General features: G+C 39.3%; 1 protein-coding gene across 1 annotated transcript in view; it reads left to right on the forward strand.

Annotated features, from left to right (window-relative positions):
- The window catches only part of PLCB1 (phospholipase C beta 1), a 697,918-nt gene that overhangs the window by 574,191 nt on the left and 104,546 nt on the right, over window positions 1-19,181 (forward strand). Inside the window, exons 24-27 of the mRNA XM_042931600.1 lie at window positions 7,598-7,730; window positions 10,539-10,592; window positions 14,390-14,609; window positions 18,338-18,518. Coding sequence (XP_042787534.1) covers window positions 7,598-7,730; window positions 10,539-10,592; window positions 14,390-14,609; window positions 18,338-18,518 — 588 coding nt within the window. The remainder of the gene's footprint in view (window positions 1-7,597; window positions 7,731-10,538; window positions 10,593-14,389; window positions 14,610-18,337; window positions 18,519-19,181) is intronic.

Here is a 19,181-nt window from a genome sequence, read left to right on the forward strand (position 1 = left end):
GGCTCTGGGCTGTTAGCACAGAACCCCATGCAGGGGCTCAAACTCACAAACCAGGAGATCATGACCTGAGCCGAAGTCAGAGGCTTAACCGACTGAGCCACCCAGGTGGCCCATTTCTTAAAGCACAGATTGCCAGGCCTCACCCTGAGAGTTTCTGATAGACTAGGTCTGGGGCAAATTTGCATTCCTTTTTTTTTCAAGTTTATTTATTTATTTCTAGAGAGAGAGAGACCCAGCGAAGGAGGGGCAGAGGGAGAGGAGAGGACAGAGGATCCGAAGTGGGCTCTGTGCTGACAGCAGAGAGCTGGATGCGGGCTCAAACTCGTGAACCTTGGGATCATGACCTAAGCCAAAGCCGACACTTAAGGGACTGAATCACCCAGGTGTCCCTGAATTTGCATTTCTAATGAGTTTGTAGTGATGCTGATGCTGCTGGTGAAGGAACCACTGATTGAGAACCAATGCTTTGGAGCTGTCTTATAAGGGGCCCTCCCCACGTGGAATTAAAAAGCCATTATTCCAGGCACTCTAAAATGTCAGCTTCATCACAGAAACCCAAGTAGGGCTCCAGGAGAAACTCTCTTCTTGGGGAGTTGTCCAGGATCTGTTCTGTGAGCAACTGACCTTGGTCTTTGCCACATGATTTGGCTTAGTTAGTTGGAAAGATCCATTCCCACAAGATGAATGTTAAGGGCGGTTGGTCTAATACGCTTTAAAAAGAGTCCATGATTTATACCCACCTATAAAGAGCTCATTTCTTCTGATTTCTTTGGAAACTATGTCAAATATTTCTAATAAGTTAAAGTTGGCAGGAACAATAACATATATAACATATATAAAATAGTATCTCCCTTTAATCTTTCTGAATAAACTATTGTCGTTATGAATTGATGCAAATTCTCTACAGACAAGAGAACAGCATCTTCATTCACTCAGTGATTCGTTCATTCAAACAAATTGTTTCCTTATGCTAGCATAACAATTAGGTGGTTCTTTAGTTTCAGGAACTTGTCATTGATAGATATCTAGTGATTATGCATAAGCAGAAAACAAAATGTGGATTTCTTCATTTATTCATTCAATAAAAAATTTTTGAACACAACTTTGTCAGTCACCATGCTAGGCATTATATACTATATACATATAATGATGAGAAAAGTCAGATGCTGTCACAGGTCTTATATAATCTAGAGGAAGAAGCTAACAATTAAAATTCATGCATATACATGTAAACTTGCAGCTGTCATAAATGTTTCAAGAAAGATACCTTGGGAATACTGATGATTTTTTCTGTGATCACAGATATGACAAAAACTGAAGTCACCAGATGAATTTATTCAGCTCCTTAAAGCTGTCTTCTCCTTCTAACTCACTCTGGTAGATTTTTCAAAGTATGGTTTTGCCATCATTTATTATAAAATTTTTCAAACGTACCCAAATGTTGAAAGGATTATATAATGAGCATCTATATATCAATCACCTGGATTCCACAATTTAAATTTTAATGCATTTCCTTTATGACATCTATAGCTATCTGTCCATCCATCCCTCTATCCATCCATTATTCTATCTTATTTTATGATGCATTTCAGAATAGTCTTCAAATATTAGTATACTCATCCTGAAAGGCTTCAAAATACATACATCGGGAAGTGGTTTTTAGAAATGTTTTTGATTCCTTAGAAATGTGCAGTAGAGGGGCGCCTGGGTGGCTCAGTTGGTTAAGCGTCCGACTTCGGCTCAGATCATGATCTCACGGTTTGTGAGTTCAAGCCTGCATCAGGCTCTGTGTTGACAACTCAGAGCCTGGAGCCTGTGTGTCTCCCTCTCTGTCTGTCCCTCCCCTACTTGTGCTCTGTCTCTCAAAAATAAATAAATATAAAATTAAAAATAAAATTAAAAAAGAAATGTGTAGGGGCGCCTGGGTGGCGCAGTCGGTTGAGCGTCCGACTTCAGCCAGGTCACGATCTCACGGTCCGTGAGTTCGAGCCCCGCGTCGGGCTCTGGGCTGATGGCTCGGAGCCTGGAGCCTGTTTCCGATTCTGTGTCTCCCTCTCTCACTGCCCCTCCCCCGTTCATGCTCTGTCTCTCTCTGTCCCAAAAATAAATAAAAAACGTTGAAAAAAAAAATTAAAAAAAAAAAAAAAAAAAGAAATGTGTAGTAGATACGTTACTTAATTTCATTCAGGTGGTATAAATTCAAGGTATGAATTGTACATGTTATTTAACAAAGCTCTTTCTTGAGGAAAAAGCTAGTTCTGACAAAGCCATCCTCACTGCCCTTATCTGTCCTGAGTGGACTGGATTTCCACATGATGACATTATAAGCCTTGCCCTTGATGTTCTGGAAAAACTGATGACCTTGCATCTTCCTCATCTGGTATCTGCATCAAGACACTGTCATTCTAACCACTACATGGAAAGGACTATATGTTCTAGGTGACTCAGCACCCAATACCTTTAGGTGGCCCATGACCCAACACCTCCAATAGTACAGTAAATATTTCGTATTTGGAAGACCCCTTACTTACTATATCAGCCACCCAAATGCCCCAAATTCTAGTTTTCTACTGCTTGTCAGATCCAAATTTGCAATGTCCTGGATGGAAATTTTTCAACCAGTGTACCAAATGGCATCTCCTCCAACACTTGTAAAAATGGCCTTTCGAATTATCCTTTTACTGACCTACTTGTGTTATATTTTAAACTTACTTCTTTTCATTTTGGAAATAGGAAGGATATTATTTTTTACATAAAATCTTGGCTTTAACAAGTCCTTTATTCCATGTTTTGAAGGAAAAAAATGTAATTCTCCAATTTGGCCATTAGAGGGCAGGCACCCACTTCTGCTGCACAATTGTTTCCACCCAACTAAGCAGTATCCAGCGCAACTAAAATACTATATTCTCTGAACCTTCTTTCTTTGGAATTTATTTCATTGGATCCCAGGAATCTCTCCATTAAACTGAAAAAGCAGACATTTCTTGTTCTTTGTTTCTATAGTAATTTTCACTACAATATGAAAGGATTTCATGTTCATTTTATTTGAACTCCTAAAAAAAAAATATTTGGGAAAAGCCTGGGGAGAAATAAAGTCATGGGTGTTGACTTCCACTGATTCTTTGAGCAGGATAAGGAATTTGGCTTTTGCATTTCAGCTTACATATCTATAAAGGGGAATTACTCAACCTTTCAGTGATGATGTCAAAACATTTATAATGTTATATTACCATAGATATTTTTAATTTTTCAGCTCTTGTGTTTAGCTGTTCTATTTAACTCATTTAGCCTTTTATACCTGAATGCCTTTTCAGTGTAACAGAGTAAGCTCTTTGAGAATGATGTTTACATTTATACATCTCTGTATTTCAGCAGCAAGTGAAGTTACTATTGTAGTTCTGTAAACGTTGCTGTTAGTGTAGAATACAGAGTGAAGGAGACCCATAGTGAAATTCAGGCTTTAGACTCTAACACATATTCAGACATCAATTCCGCTGCTGTGTGGACTCTAGCAAGTTTTGTGACTTTTAATAAAGTCTTTAGTAAAGACCTTTAATAACACCTTGGATTTCTTTTCTTTACAGTGGAGTCAAAAGGGCAGCCTACATTGGCCTCAGTGAGGCTGGTGTGTCTAACAAGATTAAGCACTTGGTGATTGACAGCTGTCTGTTACCACTTTCCATGAGGGAAGGGTCAATTAGAATTTGTATGTAGTGTCCCTGGTTAGCAAAATACTTTAAACACCAGTCTTCTCAATTTGCCGCTATAGATTCTCACTAGATTAATAAATAAAATTTGTTTTCAGAATATCGTAAGAGACACCTGACAAGTGTCAACTAACAAAAAACAAACAAACAAATAAATAAATAACAAAAACAACAAAATGTCGAGGAGCCCCCAAATTCCTTAGTCCAGCATTTAGTCCTCCTCACCCATCCTTTTCTTTACACCTTTGTCCGGCCACTGGGGCAAGAAGGTGGGATGTGGTGGGCTGCAGATCATCTGGCCCACTGGCTTTCCAGCACACCCTTCTCGCTCCACTGTTACTGTGGGTGCATTGCCTGCCCTGACACAGTCACAGAATTCCAGGCAAACTCTGCTGCTCCAAGCAGAGTGTACAGATGGCCAGCTTTGGGGCCAGATGTGATCTGAAGATGTGGTTTGTTTGGCCTCAGTGATTTAAAATTAGCAGATTTCATGCAAAAAAGTTTTCCAGCTTTACTCGAAGCCTGGGCATTTAAAGGCTGAAGCTGAGTGGCAGCTGCCCCCTTTCCAGGAGCCCCCTCTCCAGCTCTGGGCATGGCCCTACTTTGTCCTGTTGCGTTAAATCTGGTCCACTTTGCTCATTTCTACCATTTCCATTAACAGTCCATTAATGTACAGTGTGAATGGCACCCCCTGGGGATTATGCAATACAATCCACCTTGCCTGGGAAGGCATCTACCTGTGTGACCGCTGGACTGAGTGAGCGTTTCTCCAAAGCTTACCTCAAAATCCAGCACCGAACCTTGCTGGTCTCTTTATCCTCAATTACAGCTATAAAGTGTGTGCCTGTATGTTTACTCAACATTTATCTGCTTAAAAAAAAAAAAATCTCTGAATTCATACATTTTGTCAGTTTCTGGGATGTAGGGCTTTGTCTTACATAACCTTGATAAGCAAAGATTTATTTTTCCTTCAACTTGACTCAAGTTGATGACTGAGCTTGGTTTCCCAAGGGCATACAGCTACATGGAATGTCTGCAAACCTGATACAAGGCAAAAATAAGCTGGCTGGATTCATTTTGAGCACATTTTTAGCCTGATACCCCCAAGACACTAATTTTGGCTGCCAAAAAAAAGCCACACGTCATTGCCTTCATGGAAGCTGGCTTGCCATCACCTCCTTCTTTCCTCTATCAAAATTTTCTTTTACCCTAGCTTTCTCCAGAGGGCTGATTTTAGCCAGCGATCACATTGGGGAAAATGTGACTTATCTCCCACATGGTTCCAGAAACCTACCAGGCTATCGATGGGAAAGGTCAGATGCCCATGGAACAGGAGCACCTTCCTTCCCTGTCTCCCAGGCAGCTGAGTTTGGTGACCATGGGCACCTCCTGTGGCTGGGAGGCTGGGGAGCTTTCCCCTACCTTATTCGAACCAGGGAACAAGGCCCAGAAGATGGATGACTTTGCTGATGTCCCAATGCTGTTTCCCACCTTCCCCTTCATTCAGTCCCTCCTGTGCATTGTAAATGCATATCCTTTATGAATTCTGTGGGCAAACACCTATGGCATTTCAGCCTTCTCAAGTGTCCCACAAACCCAAACACCTATAGGAGTGAGGCAGGAAAAGTCTAAATAAGTAAAGAGGAAATGATCCACAGAGGGGCAGAAACCACTAGATTCTAGCCCAACACGGGGAATGCAGGCACAGTGTTGCCAATTGTATTTTTCAAGAAAAGTAAGAAATTCATTTTATTAACATAGAAACTCCTTAATTAAAATACTTGGCAACATCGGGTGAGCCCAAGAAAATATTTCCATGTGCTCTGTTTGGACCCTATGCCTCCAGTTTGCAATTTTTAAAAAAGATTTACTTAAGTAATTTCTGCACCCAACGTGGGGCTCAAACTCACAACTCTGAGATCACGAGTCACATGCTGCTCTGACGGAGCCAGCCAGGTGCCCCCAGTTTGCAATTTCTTGGTAAAGAAAAAATATACAATCCTTCTCTTTGGCATATTGATGCTAGGGATAATTTTCCTGATGGATGTAACTTAATAATGCAGCCAAACCAGAATTTACCCATCCAAAGTAGCCATTTTTCAAAAGGCAGAGTTCTAGCATGGTGAGTTCTGTAGGCTGGCTGAGCCTCTCCGTTAGGCTCCTGCCTTCCCCCTTCACTTCCAGCCACTAGTCCCAGGGTTTATCTCTTCCATTTCAATAACACTAGTCATGAGCAGGCCATGGGAGATACATAGGGATGATTTGCTGAATTAAAATAAGTTCTGCTCTCATTTAAAGCAGTTTTGGAACTCATGTTTTAACGATGCTTTGGGGGACTGTGTAAAAGCCACTTGTGACAGTTATTCTCATCTTACATTTTATAAAAATATTTTCATAGGACCTTCCGCTATTTGTAATTACATGAGAAAATGTCATAATGTTAGGCTCTGAATGACTTCTGGCTATTTCCTAATATATTTTTGTACTACAAAGTAGAACACTGGGCTAGCCATTGTCAGTAATGTCTGCCATGAACCTGGAAGGCAGTTCTAAGAAAAGAGTTGCAGAGCAATTAAGAATTGAAAAGCTTCATTGCAATGGTATGTGATGACCACTGAGGCAATTATTTTATAAGGAACAACACTTATTCAACAAACATTTATTAAAAGTCTATTTCACATAGGACACAGTGGACTAGCTGCCAGAGGGAATGGAGTGGAGATTTCATAAATTCCAGTGCATTAATTATGATTATTCAACGATAATATTGCACAAGCTTAAAAGCTTTATTTAGTTTACACACACCTATTCACTCTTTGCCAGGAACTATTCTAAGAATTTTGTAAATATTAACTTATTTGAGGGGCGCCTAGGTGGCTCGGTTGGTTGAACGTCCAACTTCAGCTCAGGTCATGATCTCACAGTTCATGGATTCAAGCCCCACATTGGGCTCTGTGCGGACAGCTCAGAACCTGGAGCCTGCTTTGGATTCTCCCTCTGTCTCTGCCCCTCCCTCACTGATGCTCCGTCTCTCTCTCTCTCTCTCTCTCTCTCAAAAATAAATAAACACCTAAAAATTTTTTTAATTAACTTATTGGATCCTTTAAACAATCTTAGAGTGTAGGTAATATTAGGACACCCAGTACATGCATATCTTCATCTATAAAGATGAGGAAATTGAGGCAGAGAGTTAAGTGACTTGCACTGCTATTAAGTGGCAGGGCCAGAATTTGAACCCAGGTAAGTTTGACTCCAAATTCTATGCTTGTAACCATTGTAACAATTAGCTATGGCTGCATAACACACAACTCCGAAATGTAGTGGCTTGCAACATCAACGTCTACGTACTACTTTTCATGAGTCATTTGGTCAGTGGGGCGGTTCTGCTGCTTTGGACCAGGCTCAGCTCATCTTAGCTGGACTCACTCCTGTGTTTGTCATCACCTGGGGCTGGCTGGTCTAGGAGATCCTTACCTAGATGACTCAGCTTTCCTCCACAAAGTCTCACCCTTCACTGCTGTAGCAGGGGTCTGAGAAAGACGGGAAAAAATCACAAGTGCCTTTTCAATCTGCTTGCATCAAGTTTGCTATTCTCTTATTTGGCCCAAACAAATCACATGATCATATCCAGAGTCAATGTGAGAGGGCACTACAAAACGGCATAGACATTGGAAGGTGTACAAACTGGGGCTTTTTAATACAATTAACCTACCATAGTCACAGTTAAACACCATGCTGTTTTTACCCTGCTCTCTAGACAGCTTCAATTGGATATTTCAGATTCCAAATGAATTGTGAAAATTCTATCAAATGTAGCCTTGTTGGTTTAGGAAGGTCATAAAAGAACAGGGGAAAAAATGTGAAAAGTGAAACTATGTTTATGATTACAGGCTGATCCTGGGGAAACACCATCAGAAGCTCCAAGTGAAGCCAGGACAACTCCAGCAGAAAACGGAGTGAATCACACTACATCCCTGGCACCCAAACCACCCTCCCAGGCTCCCCACAGCCAACCAGCTCCAGGTAAACACTCTGAAAAGAGAGCCTCCAGTTTATTTGTGACACTGAAGGAGATAGCACAATTTGGCTCCCCAGAGCATCAAGTGAGCACAGATGCATGGACTTAGGAGGATATGTGTATTGAATGAATGAATGAATGCCAGAAATGTATGATGAATGAATGAATTAATTTATTTATTTATGCCAAGAGACTCATGAGTGCTTATCTAGCTCTGACCATAACTTACAAAGCTACGACAAAGCATCACCCAGATTTCCATGTCTTTATTTATAACCCACGTGCTGGCAGGGTTTGTGAAGTGTTCTTCATGTACCTCCTAAACAGCTACGCTTTACAAGCATCTTCTTACTTCTACCTCACCAATTAGGTCTCTGCCAAGAATTCCTTTCCTTCTTTCTTCAACTTATTTTTCAATGACCTTGGATGTCAATCATGTGGTGAGCACTTTGCTCAGCTCTTCAAATGGATTGACTCATTTCACCCTTAGACTGGGGCTATAAGGGTAGATTCTGTCATTGTCCCCATTGGGCAGATGAAGAAACTGGGGTTTTTTTGTTTGTTTGTTTGTTTGTTTTTGAAACTGGTTTTGAGATGAAGAAGCACTTCCTGAAGGCCACATAGCTAGTGAAGAGTGAAGCCAGCAGGGCATAGCTCCCTGTGAACTCAGTTCTTGCTTTCAGCAATTCTGCTCCTTCCCAGAAGTCCACTCATGTCTCACTTCTTAGAAAAATCCTTTGATTTCAGTGCAGCTAACTTTGACCTTGATCTAAGACTGCATTAGGCAATTTTCTGTCATTTGTATGTCCTCTTTCTATCTATCTACCAATAGATGGTAGGCTTCCCAGGATAGGCTTCAATCTGATGCTTCTTTTGCACAGACCTGAGGAATATCATGTACTTAATAACTTTTTATTGAATGGGCTAATATTAAAGTAAATAAAAGGGAGAAGAATTTCTTTTTATGAAGGTATGGCTTCCCGTCTCCTTCCCTCCTTGTCCTACTACAGCATGGTAGTGATGAAATCCAGATCTTTGATTTGGGAGGGGAGGTGTATTTCTCATGAGAGTGAGATTTTAAAAAGAACAAATACTATGAAATTTGTATCAAATGCTCATGAACTGCGGCCTGTACTTTTAAGAAGTTTGTTGAGATCAATAACGGTTGAGAAGATTTGATCATAAAGAGTGATATTTTCAAATGAAGATTTTTATATACCAAATACAAACATTTTGAGTACTTCTGGAATATAATAAGTCATTGAAATGTGTGAGTAAATATAGTCTTATGCTTTGGAGAGTATAAGAAAATTTGGCATTTTAGCACTTGATTTTTTTAACTTGATATTTTGAAATACTTTGACTTACAGAATCGTTTTTAAAATGGAACAGAATACATTGCAAAAATGGTCTCCTCTTCCCTAGTGTTAACATCTGTCAGAGTCATGGTGGCAGTTACCAGACCAGGATATTAATGTTGGCACAGTATTTGGAACTGAACTACAGACCTGGTTGGCACAGTACTTGGAACTGAACTTCACTCACTTCCTACAGATGTCTTTTTATTGTTACAGGTTCCAACTCAGAATCCCACATTGTATTTAATTGTCATGTCTCTTTCAGCTCCTTGAATCTATGACAGTCCCTCATCTATCCTGTCTTTTATGACCTTGACACTTTTGAGGTGTACTGGTCAGTTATTTTGTGAAATATCCCTCAATTTGGGTTTGTCTGATGTTTTCTCATGATTAGAGTGAAGTTTTGCAATTTTGGCAAGCATATCGCAGAAACAATGCTGTGCCCTTCTCCATGCATGATATCAGGGAAGCCTGATGTTAGTATTTCTCATCATTGGTGATGTGGGATCACTTGGTTAAGGTGGAGTCTGCCAGGTTTCTAAACTGAAATTTATGATTTCTCCTTTATAGATAATAGTCATCTTAGAGGAGATTCTTCAAGACTATGCAAATACCCTTTTTCTCCTTAAACTTTTGTCCAGTCATTCTGGTATCCACCAATGAATGGATTTTGCCTGCCACAATTATTGTTTTTAATGTTTATTTTTATTTTTAAGAGAGAGAGAGAGAGACAGAGCATAAGCAGGGGAGGGGAAGAAAGAGAGGGAGACACAGAATCTAAAGCAGGCTCAGGCTCAGAGCTGTCAGCACAGAGCCCAACACGGGGCTCGAACTCACGAACCGCGAGATCATGACCTGAGCCAAGTTGGACGCTTAGCTGACTGAGCCACCCAGGCACCTATTGCCTGCCACAGTTATTACTGCCTGCTGGTCAGCATTTGATTTTTCTGGCTCCATGCTTGCACACCCAGGGTGGAAGCCAAAGTGAGGCTTGAGCTCAAAACCCTGAGATCAAGACCTAAACTGAGATAAAGAGTTGGATGCTTAACCAACTGCGCCACCCAGGCATCCCAGCAGTTGATTTAAAAAAACAAAAACAAAAACAAAAAACACTTGCCATTCGTGATTTGGCCAAAAGGTGGCAATAGCATTGCTGAAATGGAGTTTGTTGACAGGAGTTTTGCTTCAAAGTGGAAGGATGTCTTTTCTGTGTGTTTATGAAGCATATAAATTCACATTTACTTAGGTTTGCCTCAAAGTAACAAAATGAAGACTTTGTTTGGAATGTCGTGGGTTATTTATTTATTTATTTATTTGCAAATTATTTTCTCCTACATTTTGTTATTTATCCATAAAGAGATTTACACTCAAGAGTCAAACTTAATTGTTATACGGGAAGAATACAATTTAAAAGTTAAAGTTAAAGGGACTGTTTCTTTTTTTTCTTTATTTCAGGTTCTGTAAAGGCACCTGCCAAAACAGAAGATCTTATTCAGAGTGTTTTAACAGGTAAATGTCACCATCTTCCCCCATGGAATTAGGCAGCTGAATATTATACAATATAAGTATTTAGAGAGAGAAGATTTCCCTTCATCTCTGAAAAATAACATCATATTTCTTCTCTAAAAACATCTACAGGTATGCAGTCCTAGCTAAAGCCACATTACACAATGTAACCATATCATCACAGAGAAGTAACTGTGTTTGGCAGATAGGACTCTATTGGTATAAAACTAATATATTTTCACAAGATAACTATTTTAGAATCAAAAGATAGTTTCATACTGTAAGTGTGACCCAATGAACAGGAATCCATGCCTTCCCAAAGTGCCGACAATAAGCCATATTTTATTTTATTTTATTTCATTTTATTTTATTTTATTTTTTAATATGAAATTTGTCAAATTGGTTTCCATATAACACCCAGTGCTCATCCCAACAGGCGCCCTCCTCAATGCTCATCACCCGCTTTTCCCTCCTTCCCACCCCCCATCAACCCTCAGTTTATTCTCAGTTTTTAAGAGTCTCTTATGGTTTGGCACCCTCCCTCTCTAACTTTTTTTTTCCCTTCCCCTCCCCTTGGTCTTCTGTTAAGTTTATCAGGACCCACATAAGAGTGAAAACATATGGTATCTGTCTTTCTCTGTATGACTTATTTCACTTAGCATCATACTCTCCAGTTCCATCCACGTTGCTACAAAGGGCCATAGTTCATTCTTTCTCATTGCCATGTAGTACTCCATTGTGTATATAAACCACAACTTCTTTATCCATTCATGAGTTGGGCTCTTTCCATAATTTGGCTATTGTTGAAAGTGCTGCTAGAAACATTGGGGTACAAGTGCCCCTATGCATCAGCACTCCTGTATCCCTTGAGTAAATTCCTAGCAGTGCTATTGCTGGGTCACAGGGTAGATCTATTTTTAATTTTTTGAGGAACCTCCACCCTGTTTTCCAGAGTAATAAGCCATATTTTAGCAATGCAGAATGTGAACCGTTTGCGATTACACAATATGGCGTGTTTAAGAACTATGATACAGTTAGGATAATTTCTATTTCATTAGCTCCTTAAACTAGTGGGACTAAAATTGGTACATACTACACACAATGAGCAGCATACAGTAGAATCTTGGAAATGTTTACAATATGTGACCCAATAAACAGAAGAAATGCAAGCACATGTTCACCACAAGAAACTCTATGGGTAAGAGCCAAAAACTGTAAACACTCCAAATGTCCATAAACACTAGTACAGGTAAATAAATCTTGGTACAGTCACAGAATAAAATGGGGTATAGCTGTAGGGATAAATAAACTAAGATCATACACAACATGGATAAAATTCACATGCATAAATAATGTTGAGGAAAAGAGGCCAGACAAAAAAGAACACATTCTTTATAATTCCCACTACATAAAGCTAAAAACAGGCAAAACTAATTTGTGTGTTAGAAACACGGATTTGAATTATACCTGGGAGGGCAGAGGGGATGCAGAAACCAAAAAGAGGATCTCCAAGGCACTGACAGTGTTCTGATTTTGATCTGAGTGGTGGTTACTGAAGCATGTTCACTCTGTGAAAATGTATAAGGCTATGGATTTATGATTTAAGTATTTTACGTGTGTATTTATATTTCCCCCCCAAAATATGTAAACTATGCATAGAAAAACTACTTGAGGAATGTATTAAAACATGTTCTTAAAGATTTAATTCCATGGGAAACAATTTGATGTTAATACATAAAACAAGAGACAGGAATGTAAATACAACATGGTTCCAGTGTTATTTAGAATACATAAGTGTGTAGACAAAAGGCAGTGGGTGTGTGCCAGTATGTTAGCAGTGATTATCTCTGGGTAGCTTGTTTCTTTGTGTAAATGGACACTACATCTATGCTTAACAGCATATTCAAAGAATAGCCTTTCGTCCACAGATAATAAAAAACAATTAGTACTTCCAGTGGAAATTTGTTTTTTTATCATAGGTTGGAACATTTCAAACCCTGTTGCTAAACTTGCTGTAACCGAAGTGCTCTATACCATTTTAATGAAGTGGGATATAATCTATCACCAAAAATGCAGCAATTCTTTAGGATTATAAATTCTTAATATAATAAGTTATTATGCAACCATAATGAGTCCATTTGGGCCTGAGGGAAACCATTAGATAAATGTACCTGATTCTCTTCCTGGCCTCTTTCTCAAAAGGAATCGAATGTCAGGAGAATAGACACATTATAAAAAAGGGGAGCATGTTTCAATTGCTTAATGACCTTAGCATTGAAGAACATAAATTATTATTCTGATTTTAGTGTTTATCCATTAGATAACTCATTTCTATTCAGGTCTGTTGTTTTTCGTGGCATATATTAACTCTGAATCTTTTGACAGTTCTAAATATTTATGATAGCATATTTTTGTTCCTTGAAGCAGAAAATTCAAATGAAAGGGTGGAAACATGTGAACTATGACTTAATTTGGGCCCAAATATATGATAATTCATTGAAGTTAAGACACCATCCATTTTAAGTCACCCTGCTATTCATGGATTGCTAAGAAAGAAAAACATCAACAAATTGTGACACTCCATCAATTATACAAAGCTTCTTAATTTCAGAAAGGTTAACATACTTTAAAGATGCATATTCTAGAATTGGCGAAATATGTCAGTAAAATACAGAGTGGTTTAAGGTCAAGCATTAATTGTTTTCTGAGCATTGGATTGAGATCAAGCCCCTTGTTGGGCTCCATGCTTGCAGCGCAGAGCCTGCTTAGGATTCTCTCTCTCACTCTCTCTGCCCCTCACCTGCTCACTTGCACACTTTCTCTCTCCCAAGATAAATAAATAAACATTAAAAAAATATTATGTAGTAGTGTATGCTACCACTAACCCTTATAGCGCCTTTGGGTAAATCATATCAAGGGACTTTCCCCCTCTTTAAGTGCTTTTTACTGAAATACTTGTGATAAATACAAACCTACAATGTGAATAGTGCCCCTTAGAGAGGGTGCTATACAACCTGTATGATCATTTGTTAAGCCTCTACAAGCACACTTCCAGAAACTGTTAAATACTTTGTATGATTCTTTTATTTCATCATAACAACCCTAAAAAGTAGTGGAAATATTGAGGTCCTTGAAGTAGATCCTGTTGGTGCCCATTTAGGTTTCCTTTTAATCTGATGCACCCATGTCCAGCTGTGGTGAGTGTTAGCCATTAACAGAGTATAGCTTCCCCTTCTCTTGGAAATTTCCCTCAGCTGAAAGGAAGACCTCTCTAGGAGGTTATGCCTCCCATCATTGACTTTCTCAAATGTGCAAAAGGCTGACCTTCTTGCCTCAAAGTGAGATGCACTGTATAGTACTCTAGAGCGCCCCATCGGACAGGCAGAAGCTAGGCTCCAACTAAGACCACACCATCCCTCCGCCCCTTCCTCTTCCTTGTCCACTGCACTCACTTCCTCCACCTGAGCCCTTCTCAGTAAATCACATACACCTGAATCCCCGCCACCCCACCCCCCATCTTGGGCTCTGTTTCTAGGGAACCCAAACTTTCAAAAAAAATTGTGAGTGAAGAGATTGGGTCTTTGAGTGTGTTTATCCACTAGATAGATAACTTAATCGCAAAAGTTAGCAGTGACAGAGCCAGACTGGAACCAAGATACATTTGACATGCAAGCTCTGCTCATAAGCTCCAGTTGGCTGGGATCAAACAAATGTCGCTCAAGAGGCAGGTTGCTACCCCTCTTTACATCTGTGTTTGCAGTCATTCCACGTCTGTTCACTCTTATACTCGTTTGTTGCAGAAGTGGAAGCACAGACTATCGAAGAGCTAAAGCAACAGAAACCGTTTGTGAAACTTCAAAAGAAGCACTACAAAGAAATGAAAGACCTGGTGAAAAGACACCACAAGAAAACCACTGACCTTATCAAAGAACACACTACAAAATATAATGAAATTCAGAATGACTACTTGAGAAGGAGGGCAGCTTTGGAAAAGACAGCCAAAAAGGATAGTAAGAAAAAGTAAGTTGAATGAGTATTTCCAGATTGTTTTATAGTATGAAGGGAAAGAGTCCGTTACATGGATTTTTGATGTTTTTACACCACATTTTGGATACACTGCAAGAATGAAAGCCACCTCAGCTCAGTTTTACTTGTGGACTGAATTTCTTTATTTGCCCACATCCTAACAATAGATATGCAGGAATCCTTTCCTGGCTTTCTGGCCTGTGGGCCCAATACCTGTTGGCTGACTTCCCATAGTATAGCTGCCAACCTGGCAGGTATGAAATTTTGCTGTGTTCTGTAACCTAGTTGAAGAGGTGACTTGTTATAGCAAAGAGAAGTCTCAACTACTGTTTGCTGGCCTTGTTGAAACCCACAATGCTTTGTACAGATAACCCTTGTGTTTGGGTCTAGAGGTACTCCCAGCCCCGCATACCCAGACCTTGACCGGGAGAAGCATCTCTCACACATTCATTCAAACAACATTTATTGAGTGCCTACTGTGTGCCCTGGGGAGTCATGGGCAGTGAGCATTACCTACACAATTATCACCCATAAGTAGCGCACATGGCAATGCGGGGAACTATGGGAACATGCAAGCCATTGTCATTGAGCTGAGTCTACTCCATCCTTTCTTTCACTTCCTTACAAAATAATCTTACCTTGATGCCAGGCTATAGAGAGATGTAAGAGGCAATTTCAGAGCCATATTGTGACATATGATTTAACATGTCCTTAACTTAAAGGCACAATCATAACCCAGTACTTGGGCTTTAAAAAGCAACAACATCACCATTTCGTAGAACGAGAGTGGTCTTAGAAGCTCTCAAGGTGAACTTCTGCCACTTCTTCAAGGAGGAAACCAAAAGCTAAAGACATTAACATTTACCCACAGGTACACAAAGAGTTCAGGCGAAGCTTGGCCTAAAACTTCTAAACTTTTGTTGTTGTGATATGTATGTGGTCCTTTGTTTATTCACCTATTTGTTTACTTAGAAGTCATATCCAGAAAACTTCTAACAGAGTATTGAAGTAACTTACCAAAGAACACATATGTAAAAATCCTATGAAAATAGAAAAAGAAAAACAACACACACATACGTAGAGTGGCTAAGAGTTATCTAAACCTGTCCAATATGGAATATTCCAATAGTTGTCCAATATGGAAGTCACTAACCACATGTGGCTATTGAGCCCTTGAAAAGTATCTCATTAAAATTGAAAGGTGCTGTAAGCATAAATTACCAGATTTCAAAGACTTCATTTTTTTTAAAAAGAATATAAAATAGCTAATGTATTTCTATTGATTTCTATTGATTTTATTTTCATAACATGTTGAAATGATGATGTTTTAGATGTACTAGGCTATATAAAATATGTTGTTAAAATAAATTTCACTCATTTCTTTTTACTTTTCAAGGTAGTCACTGAAAGTTTTAAATCACATATGTGGAAAAAATCGAATACATGGCCTGTGTTACATTTCTATTGGACGGTACCCACCATTTAATGTAATTTCTGTCCTTGAATACTGAATTTAGCTCTTAGCTTCTGAGAAAGGGAATATGGGTTAGATAATTCTCCTTATTGGAGTAAAGCAAACTTTCTTGTTATTCTAAGAGAGACAAACATTTTCCCAGTATCGAATTACAAAAGAATTCATCTCATGGTTCTTATACAGGCAATGTTAGGCAACAGGGGATAATGTTTTCAACCTTGTTCTTACAGCAGATGCAGAAACCCTGTTCCCTTGGTTATTTTTTTATACTTCTCCTCAAAAAATAAACAAAAATCCCTAAGCATCTAGTATCAAAAGATACATCAAGAGAAACTTTTCTTTAAGAGGCAAAGCCACTGAGGTCTTATTATGTCCATCTATCTCCTGTCACCTTTGATACACATTAAAATCCTGAAAATACCTCAGAATAATAAATGGAAATAATGTCCATTAGATTAGTTTCTTATCCAAATATCCACTCTCTCAACTGAGGTTTCCACATCGTGGCAAGAGCAGATCATTCAAAGATAGTTTCTGTCCAGACACTGGCGTGCAATGATTGCATTGTTTTTAAAAACACAGACTTTGCTTTCCTCTGGATGTTTGTCCTTGGATAAGCTGCTCTGGACCCCCCCATACTGTGTCCTTAGGCAAACTGTCTCACTGAACCTCAGTTTCCTCAAATGTAAGCTGGAGATAGTCATACCTACTTATTGGGTTACTATGAAAGCCAAAAGGAGAGAGTGCCTGGCATGTGTAGAGTGGTCAATAAATGTTGACCCTGTTGCCTCTGCCATGGTGGGTGTAGTGATTGTGGCTGGTTGAAGAAACACCTTTCTGTTCTGGCTACACTGACTTCCTGCTACAAAAGATAATAAATGTGTCTCATGTTCATGCCAAGATGGAGGTCACCCCACCAATGCTACTTATAGTGATATTGGCAAATAAACTCGTATTCCTGCCAGGATGGAGGGTCACAAATGTCGTCAACTCTCTATGCTGCCATGCTATTCTGATGTATCAGGTTCCATGAGCCTTGTAGAGTGTTTATTCTCATTTGGCATTGCACATAAAAATACAAATAGAAACTTCTGAGGGAATTCTGCATCCCTTATTTGCCAAAATAGGATCCTAACCAACTGACTCTTCCTGTAATGCCATCAATGGTGACCTAAATCAAAGTGAAAGCAACAAGAATTAGTGCCGGCTGATTTAAGAAATGTCTACCTGTTCCACCTGGCCACAAGTGAAAAACATGGAGGCAGAATCTGATAGGCTAGATGTCTTAGGTGGTTTAGTTTTCTTACCTCAGAAGTTTCCATATGAATGAAGAAAACAGACCTGCTCATGGTAACCCATTCTCAACACTATTCTCCTTTTCTGTGTGTTCTAAAAAAAGAGCACAAAACTTGAAGGAATCACACCATATGTTTTAGCACAATAACAAGTCAGTGAGAATTGCTTTGATTTACTTCAATATTACCCTTAAACTTCTCAGTATCTGTATAATTTTCTGACTATGAATAACTCAAAGAAAGTTACCCTGCAAGAGTAAGCACTCAATAAATATTTTTCAATGAACTCATGCATCCCCCTTTCTCTTGTAACATAAGCATTTATAGGAAAGTGCCATTTTGGGTAGAAATATCCATGAAGCTGGTACATCCCCCAAAGAAAATTATGTTAATAATGCATCTTTGATATTAAAAGATGTCAAGAAACAGAACATGTCAGCTTGGGGTGGTGGAGGTGGGAGGGTCTGCTAGCATGTTCTGTTTTCTACCCATATGACCCGGATGCAACATTTAGCACCTTTTCAACCTTCCTGACAGAGTCCAACTGATGTAAAGTCCACTTAAGTTGTTATAAGAGATAAACAACTGGGAATTACATTATATATGTCCTTTTTTTAAAAAAAAAATTCAAAGATTAAAGCCTTAAAAATCTTTATCAGACATTGTTTTTCCCAAGGGAGGATTATCATTCTCTCCACCACCATGATAGGACCCCCAGCCTCCTGGCTTTCCTTTTCTGCCGCTACCTGACATCTCACAAATGTCATCCACTCTCTGTGTTTGGAGACCCTCCTCTGCTAAGCTTGTCCTTGGGGTATCAGCCTCTATCTCAAGTATTTTATCAAAACATGTTTCCAAACACAGCACTCTATATAGGAGGAACGCTGGTGTACAACTTTCCCTCTACCTTGTTATGACCTGCATGTTTTGAGTCAAGCTCTGTGTCTCTGCAGATCAGAACCCAGCAGTCCTGACCATGGTTCATCAACAATTGAGCAAGATCTTGCTGCCCTAGATGCTGAAATGACCCAAAAGTTAATAGACTTGAAGGACAAACAACAGCAGCAGCTGCTTAATCTTCGACAAGAACAGTATTACAGTGAGAAATACCAGAAGCGAGAACATATTAAACTGGTAAGCCTGAGAAATATGATTGTACAGCTGGAACCCTCTTTTCTATAAAAAATTCTTGATGCTCTTGGGTAACTTTAGAGAGATGGTGGCAGGTCTGACTGACACCTTCCTCTTGTTTCCTTAGCTAATAATCTTATCTTGATGCTAGGGTATAGACAGAAGTAAGATGCAGTTCTCAGATCCATATTGTGACATGTGATTTCATGCATGCTTAAAACCACAATCAAAACTTACTACTTGGGTTTTAAAATACAACAAAATCATTTCTTAGAACTTGAAATTGCCTAAGGACACCTAGTGTCTACCACACTAATATTTTACAAGTTCCACTATTCTAGCACCTTTACCAAGCTCCTCTCTGTTCCCCAATGAGGCTATGTTTTATTGTTTTTATTTTCACTAGCTTATTTTGGGGTTATAACAGTTTTGGGGGGGAGAGTCGTTGAACTCTCATAAGGGATTAAAAAAACACATATCTTGTTTCAAGAAAATTAAGAACATGCTGCAAATAAATGTTCACCTTTTTTTTTTTTTTTTGGTGTCCCTGGGCCTTGCGAGCACTAAAAAAAAAAGCCTATAGTCCTCTCTCCTACATTTAAGAGAGTCAGTTTCTACGTGACCAGTATGGGATGTTGTCGACCTAATTGCTGAGGCTCCCTGTGA

The sequence above is a fragment of the Panthera leo genome, chromosome A3 (assembly GCF_018350215.1).
Source record: "Panthera leo isolate Ple1 chromosome A3, P.leo_Ple1_pat1.1, whole genome shotgun sequence".
NCBI classification, from domain to species: Eukaryota; Metazoa; Chordata; class Mammalia; order Carnivora; family Felidae; genus Panthera; species Panthera leo.